At 41.3% G+C, this 26,036-nt stretch overlaps 1 protein-coding gene across 2 annotated transcripts; it reads right to left on the bottom strand.

The window, feature by feature from the left end:
- Window positions 1-19: 19 nt before the first annotated feature.
- Window positions 20-25,597, bottom strand: xrn1 (5'-3' exoribonuclease 1). Of its 2 annotated transcripts, none has more exons than XM_071490539.1 (41): window positions 25,348-25,597; window positions 23,951-24,183; window positions 23,186-23,283; window positions 22,202-22,311; window positions 21,948-22,058; window positions 21,749-21,834; window positions 21,536-21,623; window positions 21,235-21,403; window positions 20,930-20,997; window positions 20,438-20,575; window positions 20,052-20,221; window positions 18,889-18,978; window positions 18,474-18,630; window positions 18,097-18,216; window positions 17,812-17,981; window positions 17,403-17,520; window positions 16,662-16,754; window positions 15,963-16,066; window positions 15,391-15,525; window positions 15,069-15,231; window positions 13,946-14,059; window positions 13,265-13,363; window positions 13,049-13,164; window positions 12,729-12,875; window positions 12,457-12,546; window positions 11,995-12,130; window positions 11,841-11,897; window positions 11,042-11,174; window positions 10,839-10,908; window positions 10,436-10,631; window positions 10,212-10,301; window positions 9,943-10,026; window positions 9,359-9,409; window positions 8,994-9,074; window positions 8,661-8,798; window positions 7,640-7,775; window positions 7,364-7,524; window positions 7,031-7,144; window positions 6,506-6,611; window positions 6,120-6,298; window positions 20-6,006 (listed from the first exon to the last, which is right to left on the bottom strand). In XM_071490539.1, the coding sequence occupies exons 1-41, from the start codon at window positions 25,420-25,422 to the stop codon at window positions 5,650-5,652; spliced, it is 5,151 nt and encodes a 1,716-aa protein (XP_071346640.1). In that variant the 5' UTR covers window positions 25,423-25,597; the 3' UTR covers window positions 20-5,649. The 2 variants fall into 2 exon arrangements, with proteins under 2 accessions (XP_071346640.1, XP_071346639.1); XM_071490538.1 differs by having other exon boundaries at window positions 7,364-7,527; window positions 25,348-25,596.
- Window positions 25,598-26,036: the final 439 nt, after the last annotated feature.

Raw genomic sequence — 26,036 nt, 5'->3', positions numbered from 1 at the left:
AACAGGTCAAAAACACAGGTCATGATATATGCTTTTATTTTATCAGGACCAGGCTCAGTATTTTCCTAACACAGCTGGGAACTGTTGCTTTTAGTAAGCGTTAATCAAAAAGGAGGAAATTGTGCTTTTGCTGGGGACTATTTTCAGCAGCGGATGAATCCACATTTAGTGGATAATTACAGCAGCAGATCACTGTATGTGAGACTGAGTTAAAATAAACTATAGTGTGTTTTAATGGTGAGGAAGGAACATGTCACCCATTGCAACAGTGTGGTTCAGTGATGTGTATTTCACAGTTTTTGGACAACAATGAAGCTGCGTCTGAGGAATAAACTACATCAGGCTCTGATACACACACAAAACTTGTTCATTGGATACATTCATTGTAATTTGCTGACAATAATAAACATAGAATAAACTTATCTTTTATATATGAGCACAATGTGAACTGTACCCATTCTTACTGTCATATTTTAGATGGAAATACACTGTATGCAAACTTCCTGCCAACGAATTCCTCCAATTACAGCTTCACTTACTCATGTTTCATCCATTTTTTTTTCTGGCCAAAATCCAGCCCAAAAAAGACATTTTACCACTAAGCTTTTGTCTCTAATTGTTGAATCTATAGATATTAAATCCATATTGAAGAGATTGTCCATGTAAGGTTAAAAATCAAATACAATAATCGCAGTATGGCGCCCCCTGCTGAAAACTTGTTAACTCACCACCACCTTTGTCTATGTTGACTCATTTATCAATGATTGTTCTCACAAATTCAAGTCAGTTTCAGATTATGAGTATTTTGTTCCCGTTTTCTGCTGAACTAGTCTCAACATTAACATCTGTGCTTTAGCGTTAGTATTAGAGGTGAAATCAATGTGTGATTTTCATTAATTTATACTGTAGCAGGACATAGTGTGAAAATCTAGCGAGTTCACTTTTAAGATTTTGATGAAGTTGGAACATGTATATATATATATATATGTGTGTGTATTGTTATTGTCCAAATGTTTTTGTTTTTTTACTCTGTAGAGGTAGATTTTGTATGATGCACACTAAATGACTAAGATTTTCTCTCACCATGTGTTGATTGAGACGTAGTTCCAGCGCTCTGCCTGTAAAGAAGATGTTGGCCTGACAGAAAGGCACAAAGTGTCCAGATTTTTTCCAATTATGATGTTTCTGTTCGAACAAAACTTGAGCTTCTAAGAAAAGAGAACATTTGTACTGACTGGTGCTCACAGAATAAATGTCTTATTTTGTGTTTTTTAAGTGACTCCTACATTTGTTTCACTTCCCAGGAAAAACCTCACCGAAAACTAGAAATGTTATTTCCAAGTGTTTTTCGTTAGCATTTTAAAATCACACGTGCTAAAATCTAGCCAGCAGATGCAGTTTGTTGCACTGCTAAGTTTAAAAAATAAATTTGTTTTTCTGCATCCACGATTTTCTGTTGGACACTTTATGTATTATCAAACACTAATTGTGTCATTTTCAAATCTTTAATCAACATTCCTTCAGGTCAAGAAAGTATCCTGCAAAATGGATAGATGCATTTTCTATCTTCTGTTTTCTCAGGTTGTAACATGGAGGTCAACATAAACTGAACCACAGTGGACTTTGCTGGTGTTTTAATTTTGAAAACATGTTTGATGAATTAATTCTAAATAACACTGTGGTCTTCAAGAAAAATAAAAGTTCAACTTTTAAGTAATATCAGATTTAAAGTATATTTACAGGTTGCTCACATTTGCTACTATTGGTGATGATAAGCTATTAAGCTACATAGCAGACCAACTAGGGCTGCAGCAGTAAAACATCTGAGTGCATTGGATCGAGTAAGGGTGCGTTTTGTTGCTACAGATTCAACGCTTTATTTAAAGAGGCTATTTGTAAGTTTTCTCTGCCGCTGAATGTGGTTTCTTGGCAGGGCAGATGGTGGTGATTGTCGCTTGACAAAAGCTTCAGCCATTGTTGCGTTAACAAGAAAAGAGGCTATAATCCGCCCTCTGAGCAGAGCTACTTCTTCAGGGCAAGATTGGAGGCTACAGTGATTTGCTATAGGAAAGTGACGAGACGGGTTGGGGCTCACTGGTTAACATGCTAACTTCCGTAGAAGAAAAGACCTGATAGACACAAAGAGTTAACATTGGTATTTCTTTCCACCTCTGGAGACAACTCTTGGCGAGTAAAGGAATTAAGTTTGAAGTTGAACTGTCAAAGTTTCTTCTAAACTGTAAAGTTTGTAAAGTAAACAGCTGCTAATGCTAACATTAGCTATCTAACAAAAGCTAAACTTACAAATAGCTCCTTTTTAAGGAAATTTTCTTGTTTCATTAAAATGCTTCATAGCCTCAATTTAATTTTAAAAAGATCGATAACACACGCAACGCTTCAATTAAAAATCAATTCAGTAATTAAGAAAAGACCAGAAGAAGAGAACTGGTACCAAAAAGAAGCAGCCACATTTTAACAAAAGATGCACTTTTTTAAATGGATATGTACAGCACATTCCTGAATCAAAACAACAAGTCATTATCTTTTTATATTGATAATTCTCTTTTCAAAAAACAAAACAAAAAAAACAAAACAACAGATATACAACAGGTGTGCTTCAATTTCCAAAATGTTTTAAAACCCCTTACTGCACCAGAGCCTTATAGACGAGAGTCCCAGGGTTGGTGTTAAGACAGATCAGCCTTAAAAAGAACACACAAAACGTACTATAGGCCTGCGTCCCTCAAAACAAGGACAAAGTAAATATGATTTAGTCATCGCCACAGCTGCTTCCACCACTGTAGCTTCACCACAAACATTATTCAAACAATAATTATTGAGATTGCTCCGAAAAGACACTAAGATGTATAAAAAGGGTTTCCTTAAAATCCATAGCTTGAAAATGATAATTAAAAAAAAAAAAAAAGATCTTTAAAATGGAGAGATTTTATACACATGTGTAAACAAATCCAAGTGTGTATAGAGGGATAGAATAAAGCCCAAAATTTAATTCTCAAAAGCATCTCAAGGAGAAATTATACTCAATTTAGTGGCCACATAATGTAAATACATGAATGGTTTAAATATCTCAGTACTTGTATGTTACAATGCTCTTCAGCTGCATTTACACAGATACAAAAATAACCTATTTTTAACCCTTATAGTACCAAGTGTTGTCTCTTTATGTCAAAGTACTGTTTCTCTGGCTGTGTGTGGTTCTCCAATCCTGCGCCACACACCTCTAAAGGGTCACTAAGAGAACTACAATAACAAAAATGAAAATGACAAACAATATTGTGACATCTGTCACACGTCAGGAATCTTCACGCAATCAATAAAATCCAAACTTTTGGTTTGTAGTTATGTCTTTTCATTTAAAATGTCTCAAGTACAGGGTATTAAAAACCCAGTGAGCTCCCACATTCACAAGAAAACTTCCTATTATTTTAGTAGAAGCAAGAACATAGACCAACCAAAAAAAAAAAAGTTTTTATCTTTTTGCACCTGTGTAAAATCAGCCATCATCTTGTGGCACCATTCAGTTAAAAACACAAATCTGGATTTCGTATCAAGCTGCTTTTGGAGTCTGGCAGTGTAAACGATCCTGTAGGTCCAACAGAACTCAATAAATCTAACTAATTAGTTCGAAGACTGCAGCAAGAATTTCACAGGGTCCAGTTCATACAAATAAAATGGAAATAGAAAAATCCTCTGGAGATTTGAACTCTTGTTATTGTAGGTTGAGTCAGACTCTGAGTTATCTGCTGGTGTAAAACAGCTCTGCAGTGGCAATGTAATCCCGTGTGTGTGTGTGTGTGTGTGTCTGTGTCTGTGTGTGTGCGTGTGTGCTTGTTTGTAGTGGGAGCTCTATTCCAATCAATTCTGCAGTGTCTCTAGACAGAGTGCATCTAACTTTATTTTGGAGGTGTCGTTCACAGACACTAAAAAAGTATAAAAATGCGGTGAAGTGTCAAAAGTCTGAGGGAAATAAAAGGCTGTGAAACGTGATAAGAAATAATGACCACAATTTAACGGGAAACATTAAAACAGATAATCAATATTGGCCTGATCAACATAGCTGACAAAAAATGTATTTTGGAACAAATGATTGTAATGATTCATAAACTGTGAGCAGTATGTACAAGTGTAGCTATGACAGAAAGCTGGTATTTCTGCACCAACAGTCTCTCTAAAAAGCAAAACAAGGCCAACACAGTTTTATGAAACACATCCATGTAAATAACTTAGTGTATCTACCATTCTTCAGAGAGAGCAGGCAGCAGCAGCCGCCGCAGCACAGATCTGAGGCTGAAGTATGAGGAGGGTGTCTACCACGGCTACATGTCCCTGAGAACCAAGATCTAAATTTGATCCAAGAGGGCTTTCCAAAATATCGAGGGCACTGTGTGACCAGGAGCATGATGGATCTCAACAAATCAGCATTCAGATGTGTGTTCTCAGTCCGTGTTGCTATAATGTCTCCTGTACAAGGCAACAATTTGATGGAGTGATGATGTGGGAAGGCTGTGCAGGATTTTTTAAAAATCATCCAGTAACACTGACCACATTCATTTCTGTTAATGTCAGCTGTAGTTCCACCCAAACAGAAACATCTGTGGAAATACTATATATATATATATATGACTCAGATGATTCAGGTTTTGTACTGCAGCCATGTATTAGGTTTCAATTATATTCATTTGCTTTTGAGGCAGTGCTTCACTTCACTAGATCTTCTTCATCACTAGGTATTCTACCTAGTGGACATTAGGAGTCTGAAGTATCAGTTATGATACAAGACTGTACTCGCCAGACTTCCATGTTGCTAATACTCCCTCACTGCACACGAAAACATGTGCATGAACTAGCAGCAGCTTTGCGTATGGATGTTTACATCGGACAGTTTGGGAGTAATCTAGTGTTCGCCTTTGTCTTCTCTTTTAGAAACATTTGACAAAACTGGTTTCTGTTTAAAAGCAGTGTGACCGTCTAAGTGTGCGGATTTGCCGGCTTGCAGGACCAAGGAGGTGTTGCCTTGGTCAAAGTTTTAGCAGTGTTGCCAGGTCACATGATATCAGAAATGATTTGATTAGTAATTAGGGCCCACGAAAATGAAATGCAAGCTGTAATAAATCATAGTTTTCCTTTACATATACTGAATGGACCGATGATCAGATTCAAAGAGGAATTCTGGTCCACAATATCAACCTCTTTTACTCACAAAAAGAAAAAAAGGAGGTGTGGCTGCAGCCCAGAGTGCATCCTACCTTTTCACACCAGTAAGCTAACTCAACAGGAGCCTGTATGCTAACTCTGGCAACATCACAGAGGGGAGAACGACAATATATAGGTTTGATAGAGTTTTACACTGACAGCACAGAGAGAAATGAAGGGACAATGAAATTAGGTCATATGGTTGATAAATCAGAGCTGTGTTAAGAGGCTGACGATTACAACAGGAAAAAGGTTTCCTCTGTGCTGCTGCTGCAGCTGAAGCTGGTTCCTCTGTTGAAATGTTGAGTGAGGAGAAACTTTGACACTGAGGAGGTTTGAGATCAGAGATGCTGAGTCAGGCTTTGAAACAGCAGCTGAAAAACACCACACACACCTCTGTCCTCACACCCTCACACACACAAACCCCCCGGCTCATCACTCTGAGACTTTAGCAGCCTCAAAGTTGACGGCCAGCTTCCTGTGCTTCCTCTTGGAGGCGGAGCCGGGGGTGTGGCCTGTTGATGGGTTGTTTTGTCGAGGGGGTGTGTGTGGGGCTGCTGTCATTGTAGAAACGGTATCTGCTAGACTGGTGCTGGACGAAGAGGGGTCGCTGTTGGCGGCGTGTTGGTGTGGCTGGTCGACTTTGCTCAGTGGGTCACTCTGAATCTGTGATTGGCCAGACAGCTGGTGGTGGGCCTTCTGTGACTGGTTCCTGGCCACGGTTTGGGCGGCGCTGTAAAACTCTCGAGTTTCCTGGTTCTTCTTGTTGGCTGAGACCCGCTTCTTGGTTACCTGTGAGGGTCAAGAGGACAAGCAGAGAGCTGGGTTACCATGATGACAGCATGACTTTATTATCGTCAAGAAGCAGCAATCTGTCTGCCCCCCCATCATGTGTGGTTGTTCACCTGTAATGGGATGAACTGGTTGTGGGAGCCAATGGGCACGGTCGTGGCGGGTTGGGGGCGGGCGGCACCAGGGAAGGTTCCTGCTGCTCCATAGAACGGTTGGCCCTGGTGGTGTGGAGGCAGCGCCATTCCCCACAGAGAGGGGGGGGCGTAACCCTGGTGGGGCAACAGCAAACCACCTGGGAAAAGAACATGAGAAAACATCATTTACATGGACAGATGTCTCAAATGACTTCTGAGACAGAAAATCTTGAATGAAGTATAAAACAGTGAAGTACAGAGAACAGACAAATGATTCAAACTGCAAAGATTGAGACAACGATGTCTTAAAAGTAGTCATACATGGTTTTGACTTTTGGGCAATGTCAACAGGAGGGGAGACTGACCTTGTTGGTTGAAGACTGGGGTCATGGCTCCTATAGGAGGAGGTCGTATCTGACCCATTCCTGGGTATAGAGGAGGGGGGAGGGGGAATCCTGATCCCACTGAGTTCTACACAAACACAAGAGACACAAACAGAGGCTTTGGTTGTAAATCTGTGTCTTTATGCACATTCACAGTCTCTCACAGTTTGGAGAGCTGAGTCATCAGTTTACCAGCTGCTTCATGCATGTTTTCATGTTATCCAGAATGATCACATACTGTTAATATTTCTTTGTATATTGCAGTGTAAAATGGTAGGAAGAGAAAACTGTGTTGCCTTTAAAGTCCTGTCATTTCTAGACTGAAAAGGAAAATGAACAATATTTCTATCTTGGTCAATGAAACAACTACACATCTGTGGTGTCCACAGCTGTTTATGTAGAAGTGAGTATGACTGAGGCCTTAACATGTCCACCATTATTCTTGTTCAATGGTCACAAGACCACAGTGAGCTAGGAGGTGTGTGTGTGTGTTTCTGTGTCTTGTACCAGTCTTTGGAGGGCAAAGAAGGCAGCTTTCTCCTTGGCATCATTTTCTGACTGGCACTGTGGGCCGTGCACCATCAGCCCATTGGACAGCTTCACCTGACACACCACTAGACCCTGAGGTGACAAAGGACAACTTTACTGCAAATGTCCGGGAACTAGCAAGCAAAGAATTGTGTGAAAAACTGAAAATCTATGAAAGAAAACATCTTAGATTTAACAATGAATGAAAAGATTTAACATTTTCAACACAAAATGTGCAAAAAGTGAAGGGTGTGAATACTGTCTGAGGCTGGTGTATGCTGTGAAAGACAAATCTAAACCACGCTGTGTTACCTGTCTGTTGCCTATGTAGCTGAAGTCAGGTGGCGCCATGCCTAAGCCCACACAGACACACGCCAGCTCTGATACCTTACTGCTCAGCGCAGCATTGGTGGAGGTGGCTGATGCAGGAGAAGTTACTGCAACTGAGTCACCGTGGGGGACATTCATCTTCGCTGCTGGAGGAGGAGACACAGGGATGAAAGTGAGAGCTGCTCCTCAGAAACTCTTCCTCTGTTTATAAACCTAGTTGCAGTAAACTTGGCTGTGGTGTAGTGGTCAGTCACTTACCGAGTTTCTTTGATGATCGTCTCCTGTTCTGCTGCTGACCTCCAGAGGGCATGGTGTTAGCAGGGTCCTGGAGGGAGGGACTTCCTGATCCAGAACCGTCAATCTTCAGCATCTCCTTCAGTACCAGGGTTCCCTTCTAAAGTGAAAAACAACCCACAAACCAGGTTTAATAATCCTGATGTGTCAGTGACCAAGGATATCGACACTGGATAAAAAATGAAATGATTCTACACACGTGTGTTCTTCGGGATTTAAAAAGACTAAGAAGCTTAACCAGAATTAGTATTGTACGCCTCCACGACTCCGACTAGATTCAGATTACATTACGTTTATCCAGAGTCATAAAATAATAACCATTTTTGTGAAATTTTGTCATAATTGCTGTGTGAAGTCTTGTGTAATGGCTAAAAAGTGTTCTGTGACACTGACCTTGACCTTTGACCACCAAAATCTAATCAGTTCATTCTTGAGTCTAAGTGAATGTTTGTGCCAAGTTTGAAGGGATTCCCTTGAGGAGTTCTCCAGATATTGCATTCACACATGCAAAATCATGTTTTGTGAGGTCACTGTGACCTTGACTTTTGACCTTTAATCACCAAAATCTAATCAGTGCATCTTTGAATCAAAGTGGACATTTGGGCAAAATTGGGTCCATGAGAATGCAGCAGACAGACGGACAATCCAAAAACAATACACCCCTGGCTCTGGCTGTTGCCGTCATGGAGACATAAAAATTGTAGAGAGAAGAATAGTAATAAGGCTGGAGTAGGGATATGACACTTGGCCTCCAAACTACATGATGTACATTTTATTGCAGAGGCATGAACAAGGACTTTAAGTCCTCTGCTGCTGTTGTTAAGAAATCAAACTATGCTGTGATCAGCTGATCATTTGTTCAATAACGAAGAGGAAAATTCTGAAGGTTTTCTGATGCCATGTTGTTCTACTCTCCTCAGACTCCTGTCAACTCTGTATGTTGTATGTTACAATAAAGACCCACTGTCGACCAAACCAGACTCACCATGGCGAAGGACTGTGGAGACAGTGGGCCATCTGACTGGCTGGGGGGGGCTGGTGGAGGGACAGGAGTAGGTGGGGTCTGCTGGCTTCCCTTAGAGATCTTCAGACTGGCAATGAGATCCTCAAACTCAGTGGAAGTCTAAGTGAGAGAAACATGAGAGGACACAGTAGAATGAAGGTGGTGAGCCAAGATTTTACACAAACACTGTGGACGGATTTAAAACGAGTGACTGGCTGTGACCTTAGACCCTCGAACTGTCCCTTACAGCTCAGAGGCACACAACGTGGTTGACACAGACGAACAAGAGAAAAGTGTGTGTGTGTGTGTGTATACCTTATTGGTTGTGATCTGTGAGGTGAAAAGGGAGTCAGCGTCTTCATTTTTCTTCAGTAGCCTGATGCCACCAACTGGTGCCTGAAAATTACAGACACACATACACACAAATATAAGTACAATATCAAGCACACAAATGTACATTAAAGCAATGTCTACTGTCCACATGTAGGCGCGCACACACACACACACACACACACACACACACACACATTAACATCTTTAATTATATTTTATTATGGGTTACAGTGCAGCCTCTTCCTTCTGTAGAGCTGATGACTTTCACATTGTAGTCTGGACTTTGGATAAGCATACACATATTGTATAGTGTGTGTGTGTGTGTGTGTGTGTGTGTGTGTACTCACAGCTTTGTTGGAGGTTGTGTGTTGGTTCTTCCCCTGTTGGGGGTGTCCCTCCTAGATTGGGCAAAAACACAGTTTTTTTTTTTTTTTTTTTAAATTCTGACCTAAGCTCACTGCTAACTCATGCTAACTTTGTATTGTTTAATGTTAAAGCTACTGGCTCTCTTCTTCTTCTGCTGAGGTGCCCAACACTCTCTGACACTGAGCTGGGCTTGGTCCAACAATGAGGACACTGTGTGTAACATTTTTTTGACATCACGCCAGAAAAAAACTTTTATGATTAGTTTTACCATTTATCAACACAACTGTACTTTTCAAATCTGTTATTGCTGCACTGGGAAGATTGTTTGGCCTTGGACATAATGATTTACATTATGGGGATTTGCTTTTTGTCCCCATAATGTGACTGTTAACAGATTTAGGTCCCCACAACATGGGTAATGCTGGACCACACACACACGCGCACACACACGTGCGCGCACACACACACACACCCACACCCATGTCTAGTTCTACTAACCTTTAACTAATTTGATCATTAGGGGGGAAAGAGAGGGGTTGAGACACACACACACACACACACTTACATTATTCTGCCAGTGAGCAGGGGGTTTGTTAGGAGGACCCGAGCTCTGCAGAGTCTGCCACACATTACTGTACTCCTCTTTATTCTGGATGTGGAGATGGAAAGAGAAAACATTATGTGCCTTCAATTCACAACTTATGAACTGTCACTTTATGCACATAACTGCATATTGAAATACAGACCATGTTCATTTACAAGATCACATTGTGAGAGGCCTGAAGAAGTGAGAGAAGCCTATAGCAGTAAGTGTACAAGAGACCCTGCACTTACCTTGGCCTGTTGTTTCTGGATGGGACCCTTGGAGGGAGAGTTCCTGTTGCCCTGGGATCCTGCCTTCACCACACTGTGTTTGTTGTTATGCTTCAGGTAAGAGGTTGAGAGGTGGAACAGTGACAGAAAGAGAAAGGAGACACAATTTTTTAATTGTTTTGTTGTATCAAACAGGGAAAGAAAACTGTGTGTGGCTGCATTGTGTGGATTCTCTCCCCTCTTACCTGTGTGGGTATAAAGGGGGACCGTGGGGAATGGTTAAGCCCAGCCAGCTGCCGGTGCGAGTTAAAGTTAGCACCAGCGACGGGCTGAGGTTTGACAATGGCGGTGAGTTTGTGGGAGGTGTGATCCACTCGGGCTCCATGGGAAAGATTGATGAGGGCGCAGGGAGGGAGGCGATAACCACGAGGTGACGTACACCTGAGGGGACAACAGCTGTCACATGTCTGGTCTGAAATCAGTCTGTAATGTGTGTGATTCTAAACAGCTGTTTTCTCAGAAAAACCATCATTACCATTAGCTAATTGGCCAATAGCTGACTTTTTTTTTTTTTTGCACATACACACAGGATATACTATATGCTAGAGTTTTATTGCATCATGAAGCAGATGTGATTAGTGTGGTTACCTGATGTTGAGACCACCAGCAAATTCTTCATCAAACAGCACTTCATACAGAACCTCAGCCTCACGGTCCGCTGGGAACACACACACAAAATTAATTGTGAGAATTATATATGTATATTTTCTCCTTCATATAATTCCCATTCCCATTTTTAACTGTACAACGAAACCAGGGGATGACGGAGATGATAATGTGCGTGGACTCACCTCCTTTAATGCCGATGACGGTTCCTCGGAGTCCCAGTGGTACGGTGAAGCTCTCCCTGATGTTGACCACTCTGTCAAACAGGCGATACTCTGCATCCGGGTCTGGAACCACACCCTGCTGCTGCTCCAGCGGCTACACACGGACACATGTATCCATTCATGTTCAGTAATTCGTAAATATATATTGAAGTATGCTAGATCTCTGACAGAATAGCTGCAAAAGGCAGCCACAGGTAGCATACACATAACACACGAGTCTGTTATTAAAACTGTTCCTACCAGTAACCAAAGATGTTGCCAAAGCGACTAAGACTGAAATCTTAAAGATTATAACTTTAACTAACCATAATATTTGATATCAAATATATCAGTTTAAGTAATTTAAAGCCTTTGCCAATGCCAGCAGAAAGTAGCAGTCACTGTGAAACTGTGGCTGAAACAAAGAGATCCTGTCTATCTACAGGCTGACCGCAACACACAAACTCAGGTCTGATCAGCTTGCGGTGGGCCCACCTCAACTGGGGGTGTCTTGTGATAAAAGGCCAAAACACCCAATGATGTCAAGTTAGCTAACTCAAGATGTGTTGTACTAGTAGCATTAGCTTGTGGTCACCTCTGAGAGCTAATTGTTGAGCTGCAACTTCAGGGATAGTAACACCAAGCTCTACTAATGAATCACCAAACAACTGAGTATAACTGGAGGATATGATTTTTCAAAGCATTTTATCCAATGTCATATCTCCTCATGACTTTCCATCTGAATAAACAATCTGACTCCATACAGGAAAAACGTACTCACCCTGAAGAGCAGATGAGGCTTAACAGTCACACGGACTTTCTTGGTGCTCTTCTTCACCTGAGAGTGATTAGAGGGAACATGGAGGAGAGGTTAGTGCACGAGGGACAGTGAGTACACACACTATTAGGTAGTGTACAGTTTGAGTCAGTGTCACCTTAGTTTTCTCCACTGCCTCCTCGATCCTCTCCACGATGGCGACGTCCAGCACCTGGAGATCACATGACGCCCTGCTGATGGAGCTGACTGGGTGACTTTTCAACCATGAAGTGATTTCAGCAACCTTCTCTGCCCTGTGGAAGGTCCACCAGTGTCAGGGTTCACCGATAAATACATCATCAACTCAGTGGATTCAGAGGATACAATCCCTTCAAACTACATGTGCTGATGTAAAGTTCAAGACAGGGGAAAACAAGTATGTTCATTACTGTCTTCAAGGCCCCTGCAAGAACAAGATGACTCTAACCCAGGCTGCTATTAACGCTGTTCTTCAGGGCTGACAAACGATTAAGTTCTCCTCATAAACTATGATTATGATTCGACTGTCATTATGAACCCCAAACCAGAAGAGAAGAAATACTGTCCGTCTCTGTGTGTGTGTGTGCGTGCGTGTGTTTACCCATTCTGGTCCTCTCCAGGCCAGATGTCATCTTCATAGAAAACATCATCATGACTGTTTCTGGACACTAAGTCAAAAACCTCAGAAAATCTATAAAAACATAAAAAAACATCACTGAAAATGTTGAAGTAGTGGAACATTTAACAACATGTGTGACTCAGCTTTAGAAATGAAATCGCTAAAAGAAAGAATTCAACACATTCCAGCTCCAAACTTTCAGCGTCGCTATCAAGATGTGAGGAGACAGAGGTTGGTGTTATCGTCCACTTTACCTGTCCAGGTACTCAGCCAGCAGTTCCTCCACAGCAGCTGAGTAGAGCCACTCCTTCTCAGTTCTCTTGGTGTAACCAGGAACCTCCTCATTCTTCTTGTTGAACTTGAGGTTCAAGCCAACGTTAGCTCTTTGCTCCCCACAAGGGCTGAAAAGCACGAGGAAGAGAAAGCAGAAAAATCTCAGGATTTTAAATTAAATTTCTTTACAACCAGTAGAACAAACAACTGAACAAACAACAACTCATGTTGACAAAAGCCAAGTTAACCAGAGATATTCTAAAGATGATGACAATGTGTAAAATAAATCTATAACACTCACTTCCTCTTAGAGCCTCTGCCGATGAAGATGCTTCCTGAGAAGCGGGAGACGAGGTAGCTGGTGATGCCAAGACGAGAGGCGAGAACATATCCAGGACTGTACTTCACACAATATTTCTATACAATACAGACACACACACATACATCAGGCATGAATGTGTGAGGATGAAAAATACTTTCAGCTGAATGCTTTAACAACTGTAAATGTGTTTCTTACATGCTGGTTCTGGATCAAGGGCTCCAGCTGTGGCTCATGTGGCACGTTGAAGACCACGCGTACTCGACCGTCTTTGATGACGTCACTAGAATCCTGCACCTGGTTCGCCGGGAGTAAAAGAGATACAGGAGGACACGTTTCAATACAATAACAAGCCAGGACGGACATAGAATAGAATAGCATAGAACAGAATAGAATAGACTAGAGAGCCTTTATTGTCACTGAAAGCTCTGAATACAACAAAATTACAAGCACTGCTACTTAATTGGTAGATAAATAGGAAAAGACGGAGATAATTTCAAATAATAAAATAAGATAAATAATATGAAAATGTATCCAAAACACTAAAACATGAGTAAGTGTATTATATCAGACAGTCATAAATAACCTGTTAAATATAGTCATGCACATGGATAAATGGTCATATGAGAGATGGATGCAATTTGAATGGAGAGACTGTTTCCGAGCTTCCACTTAGATGCCATATACTTCAGTTTTCAGGTGGCAAACAATTCAGAATTTTTTTTATCACATTCATTAATTATTGATTAAAGGTCACTTCCATCTAGTTTGGGTGTAAATACAGACCTGAACATCTCTCGTTCCCTAAAGAGAGTGGGTCAGTGTCAGTATAACATTTTTTGTTAAGTGGAGGATGGCAGCAGAAAGCTGATGACGTACCTCTCCCATGGCGCCGTAGTACGGGTTCCCCACCATGAAGACAGTGGTCGCTTGAGGAAAGAGCTCGTCTAAGCTCTTGAAGCAGGTCAGGGACGAGTAAAAGGCCTTGATGTCCTGAGAAGATGGAGAGACATGCAGAATATGGGCGAGTGAGTTAGTGAGAGAAAGTGATGCTGATGATGACAGTTGGTTACACTGTATGTTTTATCTGGGTATTCAGGATAACCAATACTAAGTTTCAAATTAAATCCTTCATCCGACCATGTGAGCATGTGAGTCAGTTCCACAAAACACAGCTCATGTTATTAATTGATACATGTTGTTGGCATTTGTCCTGAAAGGCGAGTGATTTTTTTCTTTTGCTAGGCCCATTGTTGTAAGTTTTTTTTTCATACATATAAACACTACCGAGAGAGAAGTGATTTTTTTTTTCCTGGGATGAAAAACAGAAAAAAATGCCCCCCAAATTATGTTTTCCCACTTCTCTCCTTGGGCTTTTTTTTTTTTTTTTTTTTTAAACAGACAAAACAAACATTTTGAAAAATAATCCTGGAAAAAAAAAAAAGAAAATTTGACTTTACATCCATAGTCCCTGAGAAAGTAACAAATCAAAAACCATTCGAGTCACATACATTACTACAAATATACAGGACACACAAATAAAAAGACAAATACATTTTGCTGCGTACTGAGTTAAAAATTCTCGGATCTGGTTTGACATAAGCCAGCGTTGTATCTCAACAGTGGGATATGTAGGACACTCCGTTATCCCAGTATTTACTTCCCTTTACTGGCAACATGTGGTGTGACTATGACAGTGGTCGCTCTAGTGCCAATGCCACTGTCAGCCCTCTGTTTCATGAATTCATTTAAAGGTGGTGGGGTAAGTACATGTTAAAAATAAAAAATAAAACAAACATGTACTCCTCAGCCTCTGCAGCCTCATGAACCTGCTGCAAAACACTAGGGTTTAGTCGTACTGACCCATGGTTCCCCTGAGGTTTTTTCCAAACTACAACCAAGTGTTTTTATCTTCACACACACACTAAGGTGGATGGAGCTCAGTTGCTTCCATGAGTTTTATGTGTGTATTCCTTTGTGTGCTGTATATGTAGATATGTACCTTAACCACGGTCTGCAAGGCGAAAGGTAGAACTTGTTTGGCCCATTGCTTCTCTAGCCCCACCACTCCATTGGCTTTGGGGACATACTTCCTTCCAGTCAGCAGCTGGCCGTACAAAACCACCTCTGTGTCATTTACCACGATGCCTTTCCTCCTTAAGAAACTGTGAGAATGAAAAATAACATATGAGTGGAGTCATGAACAGAAGAAATAAGACAGACGTGATGCTTTACCACAACAATGACTTCACAGGGGATGAGATGCTTAAAAACAGCTGTATTTTCTCCAGCAGTGTTTTGCTGTTGTGTGTTTTGCGTCTTACTGTTCAGTGATTCCCTGGACGTCTTTCACCCATTCCTTCTGCTCCTTGTCAGACAGACAGGTGACTTTGGTGGGAGGAGGAGTGGACGGGCGGTCGTACACTCTCTGGACACCAGGAGGTTCCTCCAGACAAAACCTGCAAAACAGGGTGAAAGATTAACCAAGATTCATGTTTCACACAAATACAAAGAGACAAACTGTGCTTCCGTGCAGCTGGCCACACCGACATACTGAACATGCTACATTTTGTGAATGTTGGTTGAGGCTGTTCACTGTCTGAAATTATGTAGAATCTGTACAAGGCCAAACTTTGGTGCTGCCTGGTGGTAACATCACAAAAGACACTCTAGCAGACGGAATGGCATGACTCTTACAGCATGCACAGGGTTATCAGGGTTATTGTGGTCCCACTTCAAATGTTATCAAACTCTTTGATGTCAGTTCTCCCCATTACAGGAAACGGTACTGTTATTTTAATACACAGTGTGACAAAAACGATTTTCTATTTGTGGGTAGAATTAATGGGGAGGGGGGGGTGCTTAATCTGTAGTACTAATAAGTACTGATTCTTACCTGGTGTCTCCATCTGACACTGCAATGATCCGAGCCTCCTCTAGATGGGGCCAGTTCACGAACACAGACTTCCCAAGTACCTGTGCAGAAACCTCATCACACACCTGGAGACACAGAGAAACAAAGTGAGAACAGAGGCAGCCAGAGAGTGAGTGAAAGGCAGAGATTTATACCAAGTGGGTTCAAAATAAATGGCTGAGAAATATTCAAAGAGTAAGACAAGTGCACACCAAAGCTAACTTTCTTTTTTTAATGTTTGAAGTTGTGTTGTTTTAAAATTCTTCATCATTCATTTAGAAGTTTCCACATATAGTTCACTAACGAGTGAGAGGAAACATTTAGGTCTCCTGATCAAGTCCATCCTCTGGTAAGGAGTCGTAATGTTAACTCCGTTTTCCTCCACAGTAAAGCTGCACATTACAAACACAGGGAGGTCTACGATAGAACTAGTAAAATTAATCTTCTCTAACATTTCTTAAGCCACTGTAATAAATAAATGAATAATATCAATAAAAAAAGAATGAAACAAATAAACCAGAAATTTGTTTATCTGATATTTCAAGACTTCTAAGAGGCTGAAAAGTCCCAAGACATTTAGATATAATAGAAAGTTTTCATTAGGGAATATTTTGAGTAATTTTCAAAAATTCTGCTGTTCTGTTTTTAAAGAGCAAGATCAATAAACAAACAAAACTTCACCGTCTCTCTATCTTGAGGGATTATATCGAGCATCATGTTCTCCCCTCGGCTGCTCTGCTGGAACACGACCACCCCGCTCTTCTTCTTATAGAACTGCAGACAGAGAGAGGAGCACAAGACAGAAGAGAGAAAGAATGGAAGAACAGGTATTTCTTATACTTTTTTATAAATCAAGTCAAATAAAAATAAAAATAGCGACATGTTTTGTCTAAAAAAAACTCAAACCTGGAAAGAGAGTAAAAAAAAAAAAAAAACAAAACATGTTATTCCTGAGGGATGCTGCAGAATTTAAGGCATCATATCTCAGCCATATCCCAGAATGCAAAACACACCTTGCTACAGGGGTCCTTTAGCTCAAACTTGCAGAGTATCTCAAATGAAGCGCTCCAGAGTTTGTTTGGGACCTGATCAAGACCACCTCCTCTAAAGGGTCTAGGTGAGGTTGTTTTGATCCGGACCCAAGTGTGATGGCTGCGTTCACACCTGCCCACAGGAATCACACCAAGGGCCAAACAGACCAGAGTCTGATTTAAATGGATTAAAAAGTGCAGGTGTGAAAAGACTCTTAGAAGTTGGACAAATGTTCAGTGTTAAATTGTCTCTACAAAGGTGAAGTTTCTGTGTATAAAGGTTCAGGGCAACAGCCTGTGTTGGGGCTCAGAGCTTTTAAATGTCATCAGCCAACCAACACAAACATACTACAAACATACTGCAAACACACACACACACACACACACACACCTTGTGTCTGATGTGCTGCAGAGTGGGGAAGCCACAGAAGTACAGAGCCGAGCGGTCGATGCGCCTGCTGACATGGTCCAAAGGCACCTGCCAGGCATCCATGGGGATGTGTGCCTTCCTGTACCAACCAGACACAGCACAGTCACTCAGTAATTCAAGCCGTTTTATGACCCGACCAGCTGAGGTTAGTAGTGATCATTAGTAGATACAATTACAAATTACATGTTCATTCCAAGTGTAAGTAAAACATTCCTCTCCTTGACCTTATTTACGGTAATTATAAATGTGATACAGTAAATTCACTTTAACAAGACAGAAATTACTGACTACACTCTCACAAAACTTGAGTCAATTAGAAATGAACTGTTTGTGACAGAGAAATTAAGGGTGTGTGTGTGTGTGTTCCTACCTGGCATGGCAGTGGATGATGTCGGGGAACAGCTGAGGCAGGGTGGAGGTGTAAGTGAAGTCTAGCTCATCGTCGTAAAAGTAGACGGCACACTCTGTGTGACAGTTCCTGGCTTTCTCCTCTTTAGTCAGCTTGTTGTTGCAGGGCTCCATCGCTGCTAGCAAGCACCTCTGTTCAGTAACACACAGACACATATGGTTACACTGTAAGTGAATATTGTTTTATTACATGACTCTGGCATTAATTTAAGTGCATGTGTACGTGCGTGCGTGTGTGTGTGTTCACCTCATCTATGAAGGGAATGAGCACCACAGCCTCCCACTCCTGCTGCTTTCCATTGAGGTCCGTTTTAAAGTCAAGTGGGTAGTACTCAATGATGGGCGAACTTTCACTGGTCATCAGGTGCTGGAACAATGAAATTAATATATTATCACCAGGAAAATATTACAATTTGCCAAATTGGCTACTACTTAAAGTATTTTCCACATGTTGGCGTTGGCTGATTATTCCACCATGTGAACTGCAAAGATTCATCACAAAACACAAAACAGGAAAAACTGTAAAGAAATATGTTGGTAACTTCTCGCATGTGAACATACAGTACATGTTCTGCATGTCTGTGGGCATGTGTGTGTGTGTGTGTGTGTGTGTGTGTGTGTTACCCTGTAACACTCAGGCAGCAGCTCCATACTGGCAGCAGGCAGGACTGCTAAAAGCTGCTGGAAGGGCATGAAGGGTTTCCCAAGGTCAAAGGTCAGTTTTAACCCAGATATATTCTTGATGTCAGACAGGAAGGGAGCGTAGTGGTTGGGGTAGTACCTAGAGAGACATACAGATTTCATACAGATGAAAGGACTCACAATAGAGTTGTTGTTGCCTGGTTCAGAAAGACTTTCACTACAACTGTGCTCGATGTATAGAAATGTGGGAAAATGTCGTGTGAAGCAACTCATATGAGAAATGACCCCGTCTTCCCTTACTCCTCAAAAGTGTATGAAATGATCTGACTTTCCCAGGCCACAGGAATCAAGGAAAACAAGGAGCAGAGAGTAAGTGTTATATCAGAGAGGTTCTTACCAGCTCCAGGACTGAACCCCGTGGTAATAGTAGTGGAGAATCCACTGGATACCTTCCACATAACACTGGGCCTGTTTGGCTAGAAACTCACTGCAAATGGAAAAATAAAAACATATGTAGGGACAAAAATTACAAATTGATGATTGTTATGGTGAGAACTTAAAAAGGAATAAAACCATGATAAAAACTGAGATATTTAACAAATTGTATAAATATTCTATAAAGGTAGATGTCCATGTCTTTTTTGATTATAACGCTGGCCTAGGTTCCATATTAATACTGTGAAATTATCAAAGCCTCAGTCCACAGAGAAATGCACACAGCCTGTATTCAGAAACTAGACCTTAAAACAAGTGGTCAGGAGTTCTGGAACTTTGTGATGTCACAACAAAGCAGTCACTGCTCTCAGCCATGCCCCAAGCCCTGCCCACCTGGACCAGGTTTCTACCCATTTCTACCTGTTTCTACCAGTGTTTACCTGAAATCTGCTGTATTATTATTTGATCACACTGACTGACCTGTTGTTCCTAGAGCTCCAGAGAGAAGCCTGAGAGAGGAGATGTAAAACTACACTGAGATGGTTTTTGGTTCTTAAAACCACAAATATATCTTCTAATGGATATCAACACTTCAAATAAAACACTGGAAAAGCGTAAAGAAATATGGGACCTTTAATAGAATTGAATAATTTTAACATTCAAATTCTGTGTTAAATTTTGGGGAAAAAAAATAGCAATTTTGAATTTCAATTTCAAAATACAGTTTGATGATGTTGCCTTTGACATTAACATTTACCATTACTTTGCTGAAATGTGATTGTCTCACTGTGAGTCTGTGCTAGAGACCACCACCACTAAATTCAAACAGTGCTGTCTCAAAAACAACCAGTATGGTGGGTGTCCCTTCATGATTCACCTGCACTTTTTATAACAATGATCAACTGCAGTGTGTATACTTAAAGACACAGTAGCAGGTTCTCTTACATTTTTTTTCTAATGTGGAGATAAATTTGCAGATATTCTCTTAATTTTCTTATGTGTTGTTATTTGTCCTTAAGACCTTGATACAGTCAAGGTCTTATGGATGTGAGTGATCAGCTGTGCATCATTGTTGTGACTTTTTCTTGTTCTGTGGATTGTGTGTGTTTGCATCTCTACACTCACTCAGACACCACATCCACGCCCATCTTGGTCATATAGTAGTTGCGTTTGTACTGTCGGAACTCAGTTTCAAAGATATCGTCCTCCTCTTCCTCATCTTCGGCCACTGTTGCCTTTCCTTCTCCAATCACTTCATCTGATGAGGTCAGAGCTGCCAGACAGATGGAAGAGTCCTACACACACGACAAATGATATTAATTACAGGGAACACACACACACACACACACACACACACACACACACACACACACACGCACACACACACACGCACACACACACACGCACACACACACACGCACACACACACACGCACACACACACACGCACACACACACACACACACACACACACACACGACAACAGGTTTATTTTTGTCACTGCATCTCTACCTCCATCTTGATGGCGTCTTTGCTTGCAGCTTCCTTCTCTGCTGCAAGTCCGGCCGCCTCGTTCAGATACTTGTTACCGACCTTGCTCTCAAACCACTTCAAGTCCACAAACACCTCGTTAAAATGTTCCCGGTCAAACTGGAGGGAAGCAAGAAGAGAAACAGTCTCTAATTGTGTTTTCTGGTTGGATTCAATCAAGTAATGATTTATTAAAAAAACACTTCATTTTATACAAATTTCATAACAAACTTCTGTGAAAAACGGAACGACTTAAACTAAATGCAAATATTGTGATTAGCAGCTACACATGATTAACACCTGTACTTAAAATAACTGGTGTCAGCAACAGTAACTGTAGCAAAGATATATATTTATATACAAGATGGGAAAAAAACTACAGCGCCGACCACTTAAGGCAGAAAGTGTTTCAAAGCATAAAGTCAACATCACTGATGATATTAATGGACACTAAGCTTCACAGTGTGGTCTCACCTCAGCGAGCTTCTCCAGGTATTTCTCAAAGTTCCTGAGGTTTAGATGTCCGTTCTCATTCAGATAACCTGCGTCAGAAAACATCACATCATATGTATATGATACACATTTTAATGGCAGATAATATTTCCCTGTTATCACGGTTTACATCTACAAAGCATTTAACCAACCGGCCCCACACAAACACTACTCAGATTTCAAGTCTGTGCAAATTTCAGCATCTTGCACATGTTTAGTATTTGTATGTAACATTTTAATTCTCGCTTAAAATAAGTATCATAATACTGTGTGTGTGTTTGTCTCACCCCCCACGCTGGGTAGTACACTGATGTAGGTCTTGTATAGCAGTGGCAAAGCATCATGGTTGATGTGAAGGTGAGGGAGGTGAGGGATGAAATCATTTCCCACTAAGAAGCCCATTAGAATCCAGTCGTCTATTATTCGCTCCAGATCATAATTGGAACCAATGTGATTCTGAAAAAAAAACAAAAAAACAACATAAACACAATCAGAATGCAACTTCTCTGTTTCCATACTCCATCTGGGATTTTGCATGATTTTACTCATGGTGCGGTTCATTCCATACTGTGTATGCGTGTGTCTCACCCGGAGCTCAGAGAACTCATAGTCGATGTACTCCCTCATCAGAGACAAGTGAAGTAAGTGAAAAGTCGTCTCCTCTGGAGCCGTTATCCTGGTTGAGGAGGAGAGAGCAGGGTTCAGAAAGGTACAAGGTAATGGTAGAAAAGCATATGACAGGACATGTAACAAGAAAAAAAATTAAAGCAAATGAGAGAGAGAGAGAAAAGCATGTCGCACCTTTTCTGGGATTTCTTTCCTCCAAAGCGGACCTCCTCTCGGAGCAGGGAGAAATTTGGCTCGTGGCTGGTTAAACCCAACATTATCTAGGACACAAGAGTGCAAAGATGGTGTGAGCATCTCTTACACACCCAACAGAGGATTTCAGCAATACTGCATCTACTCATGTAAGTGTAAACCACAGGCACACAAACACTACCAGGTCAGCATCCAGGCCGTATAGGCAGTGTCGGGTGTTGGGGTTGTGACCCGGCTTTGAGTTCTCAGAGCGAATAAACTCCATGATCTTGTGCTCTCCTTCCCCCGGCGTCTAGAGGAGAAACACACACTCAATATAGGAAACACTGACTGGAGCTGTCACAGAATCACAGTAACTGAAAAGTAGCAAGAAGCACACTGGCGCCAACAAGCTGCTGCTGAAGCTGCAGCATCATTAAGACAGTGTTCACACACCTCATGACCAGACAGGTAGACTCTGACATTCTGCCACAGCTTGTCAGTGGAGACCTTGTTGTGAACAAAGTATTTGAGCTGCTCCTGAAGTCTCGCCATGAAGTCAGTGCCTGGAAGAAGGATGTGTGGTTAAAGGAGCTGCTGCAAACTTTCTCAGAACAGACACTTACATCTGATACATCAGCGCTGTTTGAAATAGGTTCAGGCTCAAAACAACACGATTTCACTGACGATAATGGCTGCACCTTATTAACAGGAAAAAGTTACCAAAATTCAATCTGAACCCACGCTGCCAAAATTTCACAATGTAATATCTGTGCCTGAACAGACCAACACAGTGATGTGAACCTCTGCTCACTCTAGTACAGAAAAGCAGAAGAACATGAAACAACATGTTCATTCAAACCCTGGTGTGTTTGCCTGTTTGGTTCGGTTCATTTTGGTTGTTGTGAGACCATCATGTCGACCAAACACTGTGACCACGACGGATTGAAGAGGAGGTCTCAGTTAGGCATGATCGGTCACTTCAGTCAGGACAGGCACAGATATCAAGTTCTGATCCAAATGTAAAATCTGTGTACCTCACTGCCTGAAACTCACTGGAATCCTTTTTATGTGACGTAATAAGATGTCACAGATTGTTACTGTGTGGTTGCTCTATTTCTATCAAATTTTAAATGAGAAGCTGTGAAAATACAAGAAGGGCACAAGCACAGCCACTGACTTTCCTCAGGGGAAAATCCCCAGCGCCACTAGAATACAAATTTGGAACGCTTAAGTTAAGCAGAACTTGGCCATTTGTCAGGACTGACTGATGTGTTGCTGTAACATGCATGGCAGAGGAAGTTACCAGCTTGGTACTGGTAAGGGCTGAACAAACTACCCTGACATTAACAAGTATCTTTGTATATTCTGCTACAGTTCTGTTTATCAGTTTTAATGTGTGATGTTATTCTTAAGTAAAGCTTGTGACAGCAAACCTACCGGGAGTGATACAGTTGGAATCGAAGCGAGCCTCTGTGGGGAGGACCTCTCCTTTATCCAGGGCTTTTTTAATCTTTTCCTCTGCTTCTTTGGCAGACCTAGACACAAACCGCAGCAGGTCAAACTCACAGGCGTACAGTTTTATTCCTGTCTGTAGTCTGGTTTCTTCAGTCTTGTTTTTTTTTTTTTAAGTTAAAGTCAGTTTGGGGCTCATTCTCCCTTGTTAGGCAGTTCATACAGGACACAGGTTTACAACTGTAGTCCCGCAAACACTACTTTTAAACCAGAAGATTATACTGGACGGTGTATAAATATGTTCGCAAACAGAGCTGTCATTGTGATCAGATAAGTAAAAGAGAAGGCAGCATTATGTTCACTTCAGATTTGACATCATGATGCAGGAATGCTCATAAAATTCCGTTTCTTTATTTGGTCACGTCATGAAAAGCTGCTCCAACAACCTCAATTTAACAATCATCTTCAAGTGTGGTTGAGAGGAGTAGCATTTATGGGTGAAAGGGTTGGAAGTTTTTACTGTGGGGAAAATCATTTGATAATAATAATAATAATAATAATAATAATAATAATATTTTGGTTGTCCTGTGGTTGTAACAGGAACTTGTGTTCACTCTTTCATAACAATGACAGACACATTAGCATTAAGGACCCGAGTTGACCCATTCTGGATGTCTCCCTACACCCAAACAGAGGAAAGAATCTCTCTTGTGTTTCTTTCATCCTGCAGCCATGTCCTCTCTCCTCTACCTGAATCTCCGTCCTCTCTGCTGGTTCATCTTTGCCCTTGGCGCCACACCATCCACAGCCATGAAGAACACCTTACGAGGCTTGACGATCCTGAAGAGGACCTCCAGGTAATGGAAAATGTCAGCAAAAATCTTTTCCTCAGAGATGCGAAAGTGGACATCCTCGTCGTTCGGGTGAGAACACTGGTGGATAATCCCATTCATGTCTAGATAGAGATTGTCAAATTCTGGAATCTGAAGAGAGACACAAAAAGCAAATGCAATGACAATGGTTAATAAGCTGCAAAATACATTTTGCAAATTTCCTGTAAAGTGACCAACATTTAAAGTTTGTTGATATTCCTTGACTGCCTGAAATGCAACTCTCAACAACACAAACTTTCCTGTGTCGTTTTTCAGTTTGTGTGTCAGAAAAATGGGATACCTAACAGATGTCAAACTTTGGATGCTATAAGTGAAAAGGTCGGCTTGTCTTTATCAGGCTCCTCCAGCCTGGCACAGACAAAGAACCCAAAAACTTTCTCCAGTAACACTGACATCTAAGTTTAGTAAGAGGGGGGGACGGGGGGGGGGGGGGGGGGCGTGTGTGTGTGTGTGTGTGTGTGTGTGTGTGTGTGGGCATACAGCATATTATCCAAGTCACTGTTATCCAATATAAAGGCATCTGACTTGTCTTGAACATACACACCACTACTGTCTTACGCAATGAAAGTGACACCTAACCACTTCCAGCTGATGTAACTGCTGTTCCAGCACTGAAACACTATCTTCCTCACTACACGGGGTACTAGGTCACTAAGTCTATTCCAGTGCGCTGAAGTAGACTGAAAAACTTGATAATGTACGGTAAACTACAAGTGTCCCCTTAAGTGTCAACTACAGGCTGCACAATTACTGTATACAACTTCACAAACATTGCTGAGAGCGGTGGCTGTAAACTAGCTGGCAACAATAACTAGCTGTGGTCTCTATTCATCTCTCGGTGTAAAGTTAGTTAGCTAGCTGACTGTGAGAGGTTTATTGTTGTTCAGAATGTTCTTGCACAACAAAACCCTAAAGTGCCCAGCAGTAAAACATTTAGGAGGTTATAACCACTTTGACCCGTTTAACGTTAAAATGTGAGCCCGTAAAAAACCAAAACAGCAAGCTAGCAAGTGTTGGAATTTGGTAAATAGCGTAATGATTTTGTTAAGTACAATAAAATAATACAGTCAAAAGTGTTTTGCAACAAAGGAGCTGTCTTGTGGCCAGTCAATAACACCAGTAAGCTACGTGGAATAAAAGTTCCACGGCCCTCTATACTTAGCTCGCTGATAGCCAGCAGCTAGCTACGCTAACGCTGCGGCTATCGGTAACAGTGGATTGCGAAGCTAACGATATTCATCAATGGTTTCCTACCTGATGTTCCTTGACAACTTCACTGAGACAAGGATATCGCTCTGAAATCCATCGGTAAAATTTCGGGACCCCCATCTTCACCACAAAACTCTCAACTTCTGAAATCTGAATGCGGTCAAAACGGAGACCTAATGTGACAGACGAAATACAGTCAAGGTTTACAACTTGCTTTCAGTGGAATCCGGTTTTGTTTCCATCGGCCGCTAACAAGCTAGTTGTCCGTGGTCCGTCTGCTAAAACATTCCGCCGCTATACGAAGCACAAGGGTTCCATTGTTTTGTTTCACACCGGTGATTTCCTCTCCTCCCTCGCCACAGTTGTCGCTGTGGAACCCTTTCCCGCCAGAAAATAAACAAGAATGAATAATAAATATATAAAAGAAAAGATAAATATACGAAAGAACAACAATTAGGACATTAACTTTTTAAACAGAAAACCATGAGCCAAACTGTTAACATTTTTCAGAGGTCATAATGATGGAATCGCTTTTACTTTCGACGTGATATAAGTCATAATTATCATCAAATGAAGAGATATAATCTAATTTTGACCGAAGTTAAAATTCTTGCATCATGATTTTCTATGTTAGAAATGTATCTTTCCCCAGTATTTTTGACTAATCTAAACGTAATATCTAGGTTAAAAGAACGAGGGTGTTAATCTTATAATCAGTCAACACCTTCCTGGAG

This window comes from Trachinotus anak, unplaced genomic scaffold, assembly GCF_046630095.1.
Source record: "Trachinotus anak isolate AG129_WGS33_773 ecotype Australia unplaced genomic scaffold, CSIRO_AGI_Tana_v1 ptg000012l, whole genome shotgun sequence".
NCBI classification, from domain to species: Eukaryota; Metazoa; Chordata; class Actinopteri; order Carangiformes; family Carangidae; genus Trachinotus; species Trachinotus anak.
This window is presented reverse-complemented; position numbering and strand designations above follow the sequence as displayed.

Bases quoted from the DNA above. Each gene is read 5' to 3' on its own strand.
- xrn1 (XM_071490538.1), bottom strand. From the start codon at position 25,422: ATGGGGGTCCCGAAATTTTACCGATGGATTTCAGAGCGATATCCTTGT. The intron at 22,059-22,201 runs GTGTGTGAACAC...TTTCTCCTCTAG, and splicing joins TCTACCTGTCTGGTCATGAG to ACGCCGGGGGAAGGAGAGCA. The intron at 11,175-11,840 runs GTGAGTACGTTT...GTCCGTGTGTAG, and splicing joins AGCCTCATCTGCTCTTCAGG to CCGCTGGAGCAGCAGCAGGG.